General features: G+C 34.1%; 1 protein-coding gene across 2 annotated transcripts in view; it reads left to right on the top strand.

Moving 5' to 3' along the window:
- The window catches only part of Mtmr6 (Myotubularin related protein 6), a 162,678-nt gene that overhangs the window by 64,617 nt on the left and 80,971 nt on the right, over nucleotides 1–17,090 (top strand). Inside the window, exon 1 of one of the 2 annotated variants that reach the window (XM_089644797.1) lies at nucleotides 7,692–7,842. The exons of the other annotated variant lie outside the window; for it this stretch is intronic. Coding sequence (XP_089500923.1) covers nucleotides 7,714–7,842 — 129 coding nt within the window. The 5' untranslated portion in view covers nucleotides 7,692–7,713. Of the gene's footprint in view, nucleotides 1–7,691; nucleotides 7,843–17,090 lie in introns of those variants that run through there. 2 annotated transcript variants of the gene reach the window in all.

Raw genomic sequence — 17,090 nt, 5'->3', positions numbered from 1 at the left:
AAACATGCTTTTTCTAATATCTACGTTGACAATAACGATTTATTGATAACGGGCCCGACCCTTGTACAGCTAAACACTGTTTACTGTAATAAATTTCTGAAGGAAAGAACACTTTTTTACTGGGAACAGGCCCTTTATAGATTAAAAATACTAATCCATTGACAGATTGATATACACAATGAAAAAAGGCAACTGCTTATCGACAAATTAGAGCTCTAAAATGTTAGCACAGATTCACACCATTTCTAATAATTAACTATTCAAACAATCCATAGATGGCGACTGTATCCTGAATTTAATTAATAAAGAACTTACAAAATTAAACAGTAATGCTGTCCGAAACATTGGCTGATGAAGGAGGAAGCATAACACGGCTTAATACCCCCAAAATAAATCACGATAATACTTTTGGCCGTGAAAATCTCAAATCATATCGAACGCAAATATTGTGTAACTTATCGTTAGGGCCGTAACACAGTGAACTTATAAAATTGCTGTCCCTTTTCCACTAATCCGCAATAAGTAAACGTATAGGGAAATTAATGTATATTTTTAAATCATTAGGTTAATGGAAACAAATCTACAATGATAAATATGTGCATGTATTATCAGCATCAGCCATTGTCTATATACTATATTTATTAGTAGTATACGTTACCCAATGGATACATGAGATGACCGGTAAAATAAACAATTTGTGGCAGAAAAACTGACTCAAATAAATGTATTAATAACGATGCGAACTTAACGGTGACCGGATAAATCATCAAAATGATAATTCATCACATCTTTAAAAAGTTATATTAAGTCATGGAAAGTGATGAAACAAAAACTTTATTAACTGAGTTAAGTACGTTAGGTTAGGTTTAATTTTTTTTCCTGTTTTTAATACTTTATATCACTTTTTAAAAGTGTGTTGAATAGTCACTGTTTTGAGTTATCATGGAACCGAACTTAACATAATGAAAACTGTGATTATTATTTTTTTGGTAAACTAACGTTTAAGACAAGATTTTTTATGCATAGCACAAAGGGTAACAATTATTTTTATAAGCAATAATTATTAGCCCGAAACACTCATCCGCAACGGGACCGTTGGCGTCATGTATCTTTTATCAGGAGATTTTTTCAATGTGGATGAGTGTTTCAGGCTAATAATTATTGCTTATAAAAATAAAACTGTGATTATTTCACTCGTGACATCATTCACCCGATAGAACTGGCTGTAAGCTTCCTAACAATATTATTTTTACAAGCACCGTTACTGTCCCTCTTCCGCTAGTAACAATAAATAATCGAAAACAAGCGAAAGGGCTGTTCGTCAGTGGAAGCGTATACCGATGCACAAATACATTCAATGCTAATCTATTATTCAATGTAACCAACTTTCGCTGCATTACCTATACATTTTTAGGAAACAAGCAATTTTCTTGTTCTTAACTTGTGCTTTTTTTGCATAATATTTGCAAAATTAATTTGCTAGTAAAAAAATTACATTTGTTTAGTTGAGCCTTCGTTGAAAGAACTATAACCCAGATGCCCACCAGTTCCTACCGATAGCGACGCGTGTTTACGTCTATCCAATTATTAATTTGACGTTGAAACGTTGATGGTAAAATTATGTGTAGGTAAATTTGAACTGGAAACTATTGATTTTAACGAGTAAGGTTAACTGGGACCGAAAATTGTTTAGCCTTCTGTTGTGTGCAGATCTCCCGGGGAATGGAGAGAATTTTCCTTACGATTTCTAGAGTTTCAAGTTCTAGACGCTGTCATCATTAAAGGTCGAATTCATTATTTATTTTATTTTTAAAATTTTTAAAATTTTTTATAATTTTATTTTTATTTTTAAAGAAGGACAGACAAACATTCCCGGTTTTTGGATAACCTGACGATATTTGAAAATCTCCTACTACCACCAAACTAAGCGGAAAATTTTGCTTGTGTTGTGATGGAGGACTTAGCCAGTTGAGGAATTGAACACACTACGCCTTGGTGGGACCCAAACGCGATATCAACTCAGCCACCGACTGGTCAAAATTTTAATTTAATCGGATTTAATTTTTTTATATTATCTAAGTTGTTGTAACTCCGAGTTTGTCCCACAACTCTTACTTAACGAATGAATTGATAGGTTTCCTAATAAACTTTAAGTAAAATACGAACATATTATCATGATGTCTGAACACATATATATATATATATATATTTTTAAAGAAAGACAAACATTCCCGAGTTACGAATAACCTGACAATATTTGAAAATATCCTACTACCACCACAGTAAGCGGAAAATGTTGCTTGTGTTGTGATGGAGGACTTAGCCAGCCGAGGAATTGAACACACTACGCCTGGGTGAGAACCAAGCGCGATGTCAACTCGGCCACCTATTCAAAGACAATGTAAAAACTTGGATCAAAAATAAGAATAGGGCCTTTACCGGTGCATTCACCCAAATTCGCATTTATTGAAATAACCTCATTATTGAGCGAATTCATCTTAACACAAGTATAGGTATGTTCAAAAGTATTAGGAAGTAACTTGAAAAATTCTGCCTCAATACAGGCTAGCCTAGTGAGGCGGTATTTGAGAAACCTCAACTAACTGTACTTTTATTTTCTTTTTTACCTGTTAATATACTTTTCTGTTAATTTTATAACCTTAAAAAAAGTTACAAATCAATGTACAATATACAGCATAATATGAATTTTTACTTGTAATGTTCAAACTTTTTTAAATAAAGATAATTATTATATATTATAAAGATAAATGCAGGGGCATCAGCACGTGTTCCTCCGATATGTTAGGAATTGACTAAAAGTTTATCAGGAAATCCTGTTTTAACCGGATTACTTATTCGAAGAGAATAGGTACTCATTTTTCTCCTTGCATGGCAACATGGTATAATTCGCCTTTCGACTTAATGCTTATAATATGTTTGTGGCACTTTTTGATTTCGAGACGTATGGTGAGAAGAATATCATACACGTAGCACAATAATGGTGGGCAGGAATTGTAAGAAAATATAAAATTGTATCGTGCGGAAGAAATGCTTCACGAATGAAATCATGCCGAAAGGCACTCGAATAACTGAATAATGTTGATTTGGACGTAATCGGAGCATCCCGGCACACTTGACTAACCAGGCAGCAAGAAAATGAACAGTTTTTCCACTGAACATGTAATCTCTAGAAGTGTGATAGATTTGAAAGGAAATGGATGCCTGCTTTACACTATACTTTTTTTCATACCGATCCTTATATTGGGACCCATACGAAAATTTTTCGGTTTACACGATCATTATTTTCATCCTTACAATCTCACACAGATAGTTGCCATTAGAGAAGAAACAATATTTTGAGACGGTATTAAATCGTCAAAAAATGGCATCACCTTGAACATAACCATAGATCACAATCATGAAAGCATCTATCGTCGTCATTTTCGAGCTGCGTCACGTTCTTGGTCATTATCCAATCAAGTTTTTTGTTTACCCGTTCATCTTTAAACCTTTATCATAATGATTTTTATAGGTACCCGTGCCTTTGCAAAATTGCCTACATGATCACCGTATCTTGATCGGTACGATATTCATATAATATATGAGGTGAAACTTCCAAAACACAGCGGCGCAGATGCCAAAGCAGTAGTTCTCACAACCCTGTCTCTATACATTAATAGAAAGTATGTCACAGTATGAAGTTAACACACATAGATATTCTTTGTTCGCTTGTAAAGTTCTTACGTATTATTTCCTCAAAAAAAGTCAAGTCATCAAACATACACGTGAAATTCACAATACCTAATAGTAATACACATTCACAATCAGTAATAAAAAGATATTGTAGTATTTTTGCTAATATTTTAAATACAACACTAAATAAACATGCAACGTTTTCACATAATATAATTACGTAAATAAATTAATCATAAAAAAATATTCGAAAATCGGTAATACCAACACACGTGATTCACGGTACCAACTACCAAAATAGAACAGGTTCCTTTTTTCATCCCGAATAGACAATCTGTATGAAAAAAAGGATGGTGTAAAACGGGTATTAAATGTCACAGAAAGGTCAATGAAATTGATTATAAGTAAGTAAGAAATAAAGTACCTACAATTATGACACACGGACACACCCACTGCACATTTCTATCGGTTGCTGATCAGTGGGTTCTTCAGACCAGCGCAGAATCTCGAACGGCGAGCTCTCGCGGCATGAAATTTACAAGCTAGGCTGATTGACTGAAATAAAACAATTGTTTTTTTCAGTCCCGTGCTAGTTGCTACAAATCAGAAGTGGGACACGAACAAGACGTTTCTGGTTCCTGTGCGTTCCCCAGGCTATAAATTAGGTCCCTTCAAGACCGGGTTAAAAAAGGTTCCTGTTTGACCTCCGTCATTCTAGAATCTAGGACATTGATTACGGTACAGCTTCCTCTGATCAAGTTTCGGCTGAGTTATAAAAATAATTAAACAATTTATTTTCTTTGTGCTTACAAGTCCGACACTGTATGCTTCGAAGTAATATATACCTACTGCGCTCAGAAGAATTATTAAATGTTTAACAAATCTTTTCAAATTCAAATTGCATTATTGTAAAGACGACATGTTTGAATGTATCTGTGCGCACCGATAGTATCGAAAAATTCGAAAAAGTAGTTTGGAACACCCGCTCTCAGTTCTCTCTTATCCCGAAAATGTTTACAGATTTAGGTGCATATCAACGTTTATCAATTCCGTTTAAATTTAGACCTGCTCTTTTTTTTTTTGCTTCTTTCCCAACAAGATCAAAATTATAATTTGTAAGCAAGCCTACTTACTTACTACCTGTAACATATTTTTATTCCATATTTGAAATGTGATTTTTTATTTTATTTTATATTATAGAAACAAACAGTACATGATTTACAGAGATGAAACTATATACAGAAATAAGATACTAAAAATAACAATATCAGTTTTCTTTTACGGGAATATTGAAACTACTATCAAAACCACACATTTTATATAAAGAACGATAATGTATACCAAAATGGGACCAACGGAAATAATCGAGCGATAGCTTCGTTTAGTACGACTTTTTTTATCAATAAATTATTGCTTGGCCAGTAAAAGGTTCCCTTTGTATTGAGTTACCAAAATAGAACCGTGTTATCGCGTTTGTAAACTCGCATGCAAATGAATTGCTACATAGATTAAAGTGCTAACTAATGTATGTAATTTATAATCCGGTGTTTGAAATGTTTACGTTGATTGTTAGGTGAAGGATTACTCCATACTAATAAAAGTTGTCAAAGGAAACTGGGCTATTTATAGTAGTCTACAGTGGAGTTCTGATGCTAATCCTGTTGTTTGGAAGCGAGGTTAGAAGCTGGTAGACAAATGGGTCTGGCACTCACTTAGGCGTTGTTGGTTCAATCCTCTGCTAGGAGAGTTATATCGACGGTTACAACAAGATTTCCGCTAATAATGATTGCAGTAGTTGTGTTGGGAAGGTTGAAGATGTGTTCGGTGTTGAAAGTAAACCATGTAATATTTTATAATAGATTTATTACAGCAAGGATTATTTAGGTAATCGCGGCGCGAAAAGAGTAAGTTATTTTGATTAGCGCGTTAAAACGTAGCGCGTAGTAAACTGACTGAGTACCTTCCCGCTGCCGCTTATATAAGGTGCCAATACGATTCAAGTTGCACCTAAGAACTTCCCGAAAATTCTAGTTGCTGTGGCTACAAACATTACCACCCGTAACGCTGAGCAACGGCCGAAATTTCCAGTATGTTCTATGACGGCCTAGGTACCTTAGCGCTTGGCACTGTGTACTAAGTAGTACTTGACACCGTCCGACTCGAGTAGTGGCGTACCACTACATATGTATATATTTTTTTGTATTATGAATCAGTGTAATGTATGTCCAATGTATGCATAATGATAATAGGATGCTAATTTGTTTGAATTGTAAAAGGGATGAGTGTCAGAACATACATAGCGCAAGCAGATGGAAAAATAACTCATTGACCCCTTAGAAAAACTTAGGACGATCATAAACGGATAAGTTTTTATTAATATGGTTGAAATGGAGGGTGTTAAATTAAGGCACTGTTTGGTATGTCAATCACATTTATTATCTAAATCCTTCCCTTTTATAATAATAAAACAGAAGGACGCTTCGGTCCATCTTCGGTCGCAAGCATAAATGAACCACTCACTAGATCAATATCTTCGGGTTTTTGGTACTGAGCCCATGGGTCCTAATGTTTGCCATAGATAAAAGTCTGTAACTGAAAAATATACGTCACTACTACACATACTCACCATCGACTAGGATAGAAACTATAAAAAAGGCGTAACCATAGACAATATAATTCTCATTCGAAGCCAATCCCATTCACTAGCCTAAAATTTTGTTCTGAGATGAACAATCAACCTGTCGTAAAAATAAACTAAAATGACTTAAAATCCTTTAAATAAAGGAAGAACATTTATAAGATTATCAAATATGAAATGTTTTTTATGACAGTAACGAATTTTGATATTTCTCTGCTTTTAACAGAAAAATGAAAAACACAGAAGATTTTTGCAGATACACAGCCATAGAGATTTACCGTGTCTTTTTTTCTGACCCACTTTTTTCTCGGAGTTATACCCCCCTGGTCGCAAGCTTGTTTGTTGAGTTCGAAAATTTGAAGAGAAAAAATATATCATAAAACAAAGGAATAATAGTTACTGTGGTGAAACAGGAATCTACTAATGCCGCTCTATTGACAAACAAAATATACTGATTACTATGGTAAAACAGGAATCTACCAATGTGGCTCTATCTATTTATCTTCTATATAAATAAAAATGTTAATTTTCGTTCGTTCAAAATCTTACATCTCAGAAAGTTCTTCATCGATTGCTTTGTAATTGACACAACTTTGCATTCGAAGACGCTTGTGTTTTTATATACCTATATTATATAGATATCACATGTGACAAGTAAGAAACATGCTTTTTCTTTACAACTGTGTCATTTGTTGGACAAACATGCTTTTTAAAAAAACAGCCCCTTCTGTTGGACGTAAAAGCAACATGCGCTATTGTTTCTCTTTCTTCGAAGAAAGTCTGAGCCACAGCAATCCGTGGCGGGGTACAGCTAGTTGGCAAATATAAGTGGTTACTATGGAATAAATTTTGATATCATAATTATTACTTTGTGATTACTTCGATGATAAATATGTGGTAAGCTCGGAGTGGTCAAAAACTTTCAAAAATATTTCAAATTACGAAAGGTTTTCGGCTCAAAAGTTCGTAACCCACCAAAGATTTGAGATGCAAACTCTTACCCGTATATGGCACTAGATTGTAGAGACCGAGGGGACAGTAAATAAGGTGGGAACCTCAAGGTCGGGGTCCATATTATTCCAACCGCCTGTTAATTTAGATATCAGATTCCAAACAAACATTATTATTGTCAATCTATCATCACATTAAAAGTCCAAGTGTTTTGTATAAGCCGGAGTTTTCTTTGATAAGAGAGTTTGTAAGTAACCCTTAATACGCTACAAACTGGCGCAGCCGGTAGGACCCTTTTAAATATATCTTTAAAAATATGATTTTTTTATGTTTGATGAAATAAATCAAAGTTTTGCCGGTTCTAATTCTTGACATAAAAAATAGTGGTGTCATCACAATTTCAGGAAAAGTTAAAGTGAATATATCGTAAAATGATGGATTTGGAGAGTGTTTTGAGTGGGAGGGCGGTTCTCGAGGAGTTTGGCAGGTTCAAGAATTGGCTCCAACACGACCCCGATGGGACTCCAGAACAGTTTTACGGAGATGACATCGTCACCAAGGTGAGATTCAACGACGTTACTTTTTCTACCCAAATATGTATAGCTTAACGTAGTAGTAGTTTCATGGTGTTTGTTATTATTCTGTACTTGTTACTTCACGATATATTAACTGGCCTTACGATATATTAACCGATATATTAAAAAAACTATTATAAGCAATCCGTTTGGTTATCGAAAGAATATGGAAGTACAAGATGCAATATTAAAAGTAACGGAGACCATTCTAAAAAATTTGGAAAAAAAAGAAGTTGCATTGCAGTATTTCTGGATCTGACCAAAGCTTTCGATACAGTGTCCCACAAAACCCGCCATAAAAACTGGAAAACAGGTATTAAAAATCAGTTTATTACTGGTTCAAATCAAATATAACTAACCGCAGCCACTCACTAAAAGCAGACAATATAACAAGCCTCAATAGATCTATAACTTACGGAGTTCCCCAAGGAAGTACATTGGGACCCATCCTGTTTTACTATATATTAATTCCTTGTGTCAGTTAGACATTAGCGGAGATGTTATTTGCTTTGCGGATGAAACTGAAATCTTGTTTTTACTTCGAATTATTAATAAATATGAGCGCATCTAGAACTCTATCCTTCGCCTTGCCGGGGCACTGCTCTACCAACTGCGCTAATCTGTCCCTATTTACTTAGGTCATATTTAACTGGATCATACCTCAGATAAGTACTACCAACAATATCTTCATTTTCTTTATGCATATTTTTATTGGCTGCTATCTTTATGTATGATCGCAAGTTACTATTATTACTATCGCAGTTGGTAGTGCAGATTTTGGTTTCAAGTCCCAGATGCGCCCGTATTTTTTTCTGATTTTTCTGTTTCAAATTTTTGTTTAAGAATCGCTTTTATTGTCTTCAATAATTAAATATTCTTAACAAAATAGCAAAAGTAGTTTTTTTTTGAATAATCTGAAACATATTAATATTTATTCTTCTTTTTATGTTAAATAAATAATAACCTAACGTGTAAATTGTCTTATTTAAATTATTACCATACTATTTATTGAATCGTAAACATTGAAATCCAACTATCCCAACGATTGTATTTTTAAAATCTCATGGTTCTCTCCAGACACCCTTCATGGATATTTAATATCAATTGTGCGGTGTTAAAAGTTTCATTCATTCATTTTCAGTTTACCATTGCATAGTGTTTGCTACCCGTGTAAATATTAATATTAAGGTCGTTATGACTACAAATCGTTGGCGTAACAAAATACCCTCGGGGCCAACCATTTGTTTGCTATCGGGTAAACAGCCCGGGCCTGGTTTTGAATGGTAAAATACAAATAAGGTTAGTGTTTGGACAAACAATCTTTTGATTGTTTATTGCGCTTGTCCGGTACGAATGCTACGTAGGCATTTTCCGATGCCTTTTCATGAAGCCTTATTTTGTTTAATTTTTCTATGGTTCCAACTGAGTCCATTTATTATCCACTCGTAATATTTACATTATTTTCGTATTCCATCTCTTCGTAAATTACGGTTCAACGTGGTGGCCATATTGGATACTACCTTTTAATTGTTTCTTTACATTGTATCTTTTTTTACGTTGGAATTTTTATCCTCACTAGGACAAGCCTGTGTTGAGGTTAATAATTTTACAAAATAATAAAAATAAAACAATGATTTTATATTGAGAGAACAATATTGTTACATGTTTCTACGAATTGGGTACCTACATGGCACGTATTAAGCTAATTCCAGCCAATTCATTACAGTATATTTTAGTATTTATCCTGCCAGAGTTGGCATGATCGTGGTCACAAATCAACTTATATAGATTGAAACAAATTTGTCCTAAAAAACCATAGATATGCCAATATATAGACAGTAAAGTTCTCATTCGGAGCCTACTTATTATACTATACACCAATGAAAAATTTTGAAAGTTTATTGCATAGATTTTCAGAGTTGTTCATTGGTGGATATAGTTAGGCAAACATATGACGTCACAATATTTCGGTTCAAATTTTCGATCGGAGTTATAACCTCCTGATCATGGTTAAAAAAGAATTGTCACTAGGATAGTATCATTTTTTGGAGGAATTGTATAATTCCTTATTAGAAATTTAAAAAAAATGTTACGTTAAATTTTATTGCTTATAATTAAGTACATAGGTATTTGAGAACCTATTTACAAATTTTATGATTTCAGAGGATATTTTCGTTTTGATTTATTAAATAGGAGAAAATCAGAAACATACTTTTTTGGACGTGAGGTCTGCTGTTCACAGAACTACTAATAATTTAAGTTGAGCTGTTTTAAACTAAAATTTAAATCTTCGATCGACTCTAAATTTATCGACTTTTGTATGGTATTTGTTAAATGCTGATTTTCTGTTCGTTTTAGCTGAAATTTATGCTTGTCAGCTGATCATAATTTGTTCAAATGCTGAAACGCACTGGCTGATCGACAATTCGATGGCAGTGAGTTTGAAACACTACAACATTAGCAGTGACCAAAGGCTTGTTTTTACTATCATCAAGCCGTTTAAAAGACTTTTTCAAAATGCTGATAATTTCCCTAATAGGTAGGTACGACGCGTATAAACGCCGACAGCCTTACTAATAAAAAATAACTTCACAACATTTTTTGTTACATATTGTACAATGACTGTAAAATTTTAGGTTCAAGTTGGTACTAATAAAAAACATTAACTCTATTTATTAAATCCCACAACATCGCATTTGGCATCTGACAACGAAATCACTAATAAAGCATTTGTGTTTATGCAATTTTTTAAGATGCGTTTTGCAATTGAGGGCGATAGTTTTTTTATGCATTCTGTAATATTCATAAATCGTGTTTTTGTTCATAAAAATGTAGAAAATATTCACTACGTTTATTAAAAACGCTTTTAGCATTTTATATGGCGCTTTTCCGCCATTTCGCTGGTATACTAACGAACAAAACAAACGTAGGTACTTAAAAAGCATGTAAATTCTTTAAATGAATGCCTTCTAATTTGCGATGTAAAATGGTTACAAGAGAATTTGAAAGACTGAGGACGGGTTGTTTCGGAGAATTTGAAGAATTCATAAATTTCAACGTTCATTTTCGGGTTCTGTGAAAGTCCTATTCAAGTTCTGTTATTATATCATTGTAGGCTAGTTGCTTGACAAAACTGAAACAAAAACAAAACTTGAAAAAATCTTTCACAGAACTTGAAAATGGACGTTGAAATTTGATGAATTGTTCAAATTCTCAGAAACAACCCATCCTTAAACATAAAAACCTGCCACGTGTTCTAAGTATTCAACGAAGACATACAATTTTCAGTAATAAACTTTTCTTAAAAGCAATTTTTTTCTCCCTGTTATGTGATAAAAGATCTGACATTTTTGTTTGCAACGTGAGTTTTCAAGTAAAAGGCATATTCTGTAATCTAGATACCGAGTTCGGTGTTCGTGCTTTCGGAGTATCAGACCCTTAAGCTTAGAAAAGAATCCCACACGAACTGATAAAAATACAGAACTGAAAAAGAAAATCAAAACTCACCTCTCCAGAGAATCTCATCCGTGAATTAATACAAAATTGGAAAGCTTATTCCAGATCATCCGTAGTAGGTATGGACCTAAATTCTGCGCTATCATATTATTTTCGTTTTTCGTTATTGAGGAAATTTTGATATTTTGTATTTTTTGTTTGTCAACTTATCTCATAAATCTGAAGCTTTTCATAGCACCCAACCATCTGTGAATATGAAAATACAATTTTCGGCATTTCATAAAACATCATTCAATCCAAGTAAAAAAGCTTTGCTTTATAAATATATTTAACTGAATAAAAATGTCATAACTTTCAATACAAAAATATTGTAAGCCTAATTCGCATAGCTAGGTTTGCCAGTTAGTATCTTTATTCACCTATGTTTGTAATGTTGCATTATTTATTATATATTTTTTTTTACATTAACTTCACACAGGAGACCCTAAAGAAAGTAATTTCTCTCAGGGCCTTTGTCATCTCTGAGGATGCTGTGTGGAGGGTCTTTTTGAGGAGAGAAAGGAGTGAACATAGGTCTTGAAGAGAGGAAACACAGAGACTGGCAAATCGTTCCACTGCCTTGCTGTTGAACTCAAGAACGAGTCGTAGAAGCGACACGTTCTCATGTGACAAATATCAACCATGTACATATGTTGGGCGCGCGTTTGGCGTATTTCCCGAGTATGCACCGGTGCCGAAGGGGTAAATGACGAAAAAGCTCATTCCTCGGAGCATCTTCCAATAAAATACTGGTAGAATAAGCACAGCATACCTACCTGATGCCTTTGCTTTAAATATTGCAATCCGCTTGGATAATGGAATCTATCAAACGGACTGCCCGTTCCTACACAAATATTTTGGGGCACTCAGACTAGAGGTGGCTGTTAAATTCAACAGTTAATTCACCAGTGCGCTAATTCTCAAGCTATTGCTATACAAAGCCCTGAACGTTTACAGCCCGCGACAAATCTAAATTTACATTAATACAATATTCATTCAGACTCATTTAGTTAATTTTAATCTACTAGTATTATGTAAGAGTTCTTAAGCTTTTATGTAATTTATTTAGCCTCGAGAGATGGTGAACATGGAGTAAGGAAGGAATCCGACTTACCCCTTTGATGGTATGATTTCACTCACAGAAGATATGATTTCACGCACAAGCTTCCATAACATCCAGGTTGGATACGAAACACACTGAGGGAACCGAATATGTTCACTGCACAGGCCTTCTACCCTGAGTTGATATTAATAACAGCACTGTTAACAAATAGATGTTTATCGAACAGGCTCCATCAATAAACTGGTTTGACAGTCACTTTTATTGTTGTAAAATCATACACACACGTGGGTATAGTCAGATAATTATAGATACTAGTTGGTAAATAGGATGGGAAATGCAAGGACAATGTTAAAGGAATATTAATAGTTGCGTCAACGTGTTGACTTTTGAAATAAGAGGCGAAAAAAACATATTTTGTCCCCGATATCTACTCTGTTCACAGAACTTTCAATTTTGTTACCCGTTTTAAGTTAAAGATGGCCAATGATATAATATTTCAAACCTGACGTTACAGAAACATGCGAATTTAGTATTATTATATAAGCTAGACAAAATCTCATTGTTATACAACAGTATAATAATACACCTCCCTAAATAACCAAAGCAACCCTTCTCCCTAGCCCCTAAACTAAGTCCTTGTTGAACACTGCTCCTTGTTGTATTCTCTGCTAAATTCTGTCACTGCCATATAAACAACAACCCACCTTCTATTCTCTATTGTACTTCATCCCTTGTCTTCTTGAGACCCTCCATTAAGATTCTCCCGCTAATGTCCAATTAAATGGGTCGGCATAGTGCCTGGAATCTTAAATGGAATACAGCCCGAAGGTATTTGTATTTATGGACTCTTAATTTCTTGCTAATGTTTTTTTTTACTTCGTTACAGTTGCTAAAGAATATCTGCCATCAATAAATTCAAAACTCGATTTTAGCTCTCTTTCATCCTCTTCTTCTTTTTCTAATTAGAAATTGAAAATAATTTCATTTTAGTGTTGTAGAAATGAAATTAATTTAATTTTTTATCTGCGTGCATGTTTTATTATCAAGCAGTCTCAATTTGAATACGAGTATTGTGTTGAAGTCTGAGAATATTTGAGAAATCCAAATAAATGGTATATTTCTTAACGTTTCCGAAAACTAAAAACTGTTTTAAAATATACATTTTTTTTAAATCAAATATAAATAGATCTAAAAATCGCTCATCTTACGTTTTTTCGTCTAAACACTGAACTAAAATTACTGATAACGAAAAAATACAAATACTTTATTAGACAAATGTATTATGAAGATTACTGTCACTTCAATTTTTTGTTGTTTCGTATAAAAATAATTAGTGAAAAAATCACAAATTTCATAATTTTTTCTCAAATTGCGGTAAGAACCTTTGGATTAATAGAGGTGTATCTTTTAATTCTTCTGTGGTTATCTTCTATATTTGAATATAAAGCTTTGCGTTTTCTCTTTCTAACACCGTTTAGTTCATATTTCTAACAATGACAGTAAGGGAGACAACGTTTTCTATGAGATCCCATAAGCTGTTCCCAAAACCGAAAACTAGCCTGAGTAGTTAATTATAACTTCGTCCAATTTTATGTATGTATGTACTTACTTACGCGAGTTTCTTGAGAATTGCAAGTAACTAAAGGGAGTTCCTTTCCTCAAACCTTAAACATTTTGCTTTTCAAATTAGTCAATCAAAATTCATTCGAATGTAATCGGTGCGATATTTGAGTACATTCTTATTTATTACTTTGATGAAAGTATTATTGAGATAAAACAATAATAACCTTGTTTAAACAACGAAAAATTAATTTGTTTTGAAAAAAGATTAATTCCTCATTCGCAAATGCAAACGATTATCTCTTCTACTATAAATATACAGGGTTTTCCAATAACAGCTGTTATTTTGATATTCAATCGTAAAAGATCAATGGTTTCGTTGCTTGTGTGGCACGTAGCGCCGTCTTGTTGAAAGTAAACGTTGTCCAGATCAATACTATCCAATTCCGGCCATTAAAAATCATTAATCATCTCTCGATATCGCAATCCATTCACCGTAACTGTTGCTCCAGCCTCATTTTCGAAAAAGTAAGGTCCAATGACTCCGCCGGACCATAAACCACAACAAACAGTCACACGTTGATGATAGAGAGGCTTTTCAACAATAACTCTTGGGTTTTCCGAGCCCCAGATGCGACAATTTTGCTTGTTGACGAAGCCACCGAGGTGGAAATGGGCCTCGTCACTCAAGATGATTTGCATTTGATTCACTCAAGTGAATTTTAATAATTTCAATGCGTTGTTGAAGCGTGTATCGTTCCATTTGTATTAATGGCGTAGTTTCTACTTGTCAAATGTCAAAAAATGACAGCTTCAAAAGTAACATCTACCGAAATAGCGGGCTATTCAAAATAACACCTCTTATTGGAAAATCCTGTTTTGCTGATTGTAGAATTTTAAAATTCGTCGAAGTTCATTTATCTGTAATGTTAGGCTTGTGGGTTTTTCTTACAAACATTTTTCCAACACTAACTGTAACTGCCCAAGGCAGTAAAATTTGATGGCCCTTTTGACGTGGGTTTTATAGTAAGAATAAATTTTCCTGTATTATTATTTTTAACGAGTTTTTAGAAGCCTTCATCGTAGTATTTGACGTCAAGTTTTTCCTCTGTGTGCCAGCAATTTGTGCGTGAGGAGGGTGCTGGTTGACACAATACGATTAGCTTCATGGTTGACCAACATGAAAAGCCTGGAAAAGACTAAATTAAAAACAAAACATATTTCAACAACAAAGCCGAAAATATGTGTGTGCTAAGGCCAACGAAAGCTCGCAACTCCAAATCTAACATCAAAGATTTTTTTAACCCCTGGAATTATTTCTCAAGCGAACTGTTAAAATATTTTCGCATTCATTTCAATTCCAGATAAATTCGCTGTTTTTGAACCTATTTTAAAATTAGCAGGACTCTTTAAAATTTTAGTATCCCAGATTGACACATGCTATTAAGATTATAAAAAATTAAAGTCGCTATTTGTGTTTGGCGTCTGGGAGAAATATCTCCCAAAATTTCTCTTAGGACAGTTTAATACAATAAAATCATAATGAAGCCAAATACCCATAAATATACATCTCCAACATAAATACTTATGTCAATAATATATTATGGATTATTAGAGGTGCGTCGAAGATAAACTGCAATACAGGTAGTACACAACTGCTGACCGTGTACAAATCGCAAGTGCGCCCTATTGTTGAATTTGACAGCCACCTCCGGTCTGGAGCCCCAAAATACCTGAAAAAAACTATTGAGTCTGCAGAAACGGGCGGTCCGTTTGATAGATTCCCCCACCTTAACAGGCGTATTGCAATCTTTAGAGCACAGGCGTCAGGTAGCTATGCTGTCTTTGTTCTTCCGGTATTACAATGGAAGATGCTTCAAGGAACTAGCGTCATTGATCCCTTCGGCACCGATGCATAATCGGGAAACACACCAAACGCGCGCCCAAAATTTGTACACGGTTGACATTTGTCACTTTCTCGAGTTCAACAGCTCGACTGTGGAACGATTTTCCTGCCTCTGTGCTTCCTCCCTCCTTCCTGCAAGATGGGTCTCTTCAAAACCCTCCTCACAGCATCCCCAAAGATGACATAGGCCTTTAGGGAAAATATCTTCCTCAGGGTGTGGAGTTAATGTAAAAAAAATGTGAATACATACATTATTGCCCAGTCGACATTTGTTTCTAACTAGGCAGAAGCCTGTTCTAAGACAAAAATAATTTTAATACACTATTTTCCTTACTTTTCAATGACAAACTAATGTTAATAAGACAATGTTTTTATGCATAGCACAAAGGATTACAAATTATTATAAGCAATAATTACTCGCCTGGAATATCCATACAAATTAAAAATATCCAAAATAAATGCTGCCGACGGGAATTGAACCCGCACCTTCTGATTTCCTGTCAGGTGCTCTGAACCGCTGAGCTACGTCGGCTTATTCCCAACCCGCAAAATAATTCAACATTATATTTTTTCACCTGTAAACAACCAAATTTATTTTTGAATTGAAGGCTTTGTTAGTGCTGATATTCTTACTCGGCAGATATTTTCAATTTGCATGGATATTTCAGAGTAGTAATTAATGCTTATAATAATTTCATAACATTATTTTCCGTTACTTTTTGACAAATAACTGGCTAGAACCGACCAACACCAAGTCCTTCTTTCAAATGCATTATAAATTTTAACAAACACATATGATAAATTAATGTTATGGCATACCTACATTTGAAATAATGCTACAACCGAGCACCCGTATAATTCTGAGGCACGTTCCTCCGCTTTCAAGGCTTGGAATTCTATTGAATTTTCATTTTAACGACGGTTTCATGGCATCTACTTCTCGCTATTGAAATTTTATTTAATGATTCAAATAACATATTTATTTTGTTCACTGTTCATCTGTATTCAAAGATAGCAGATCACAAAGGGGTTTTGAAACCAACCCTTTTGTATGAATGAAGCGTGGAACCAATATAATAACAATTCATATATCATACATATATTCTGGTCTAGTAATGTGTAATTTCTATCACCTAAGAAATTCTAAAAAAGTACTAAATGATTCATATGTCTTATACTGATTTATAAATGTGGAAATTCTAACCATAC

This window comes from Hesperophylax consimilis, chromosome 21 (assembly GCF_061612785.1).
Source record: "Hesperophylax consimilis isolate HC1 chromosome 21, BYU_Hcon_1.0, whole genome shotgun sequence".
Classification (NCBI taxonomy): domain Eukaryota; kingdom Metazoa; phylum Arthropoda; class Insecta; order Trichoptera; family Limnephilidae; genus Hesperophylax; species Hesperophylax consimilis.
The sequence above is the reverse complement of the archived record's forward strand: the minus strand, read 5'-3'. Positions and strand labels throughout refer to the sequence as shown.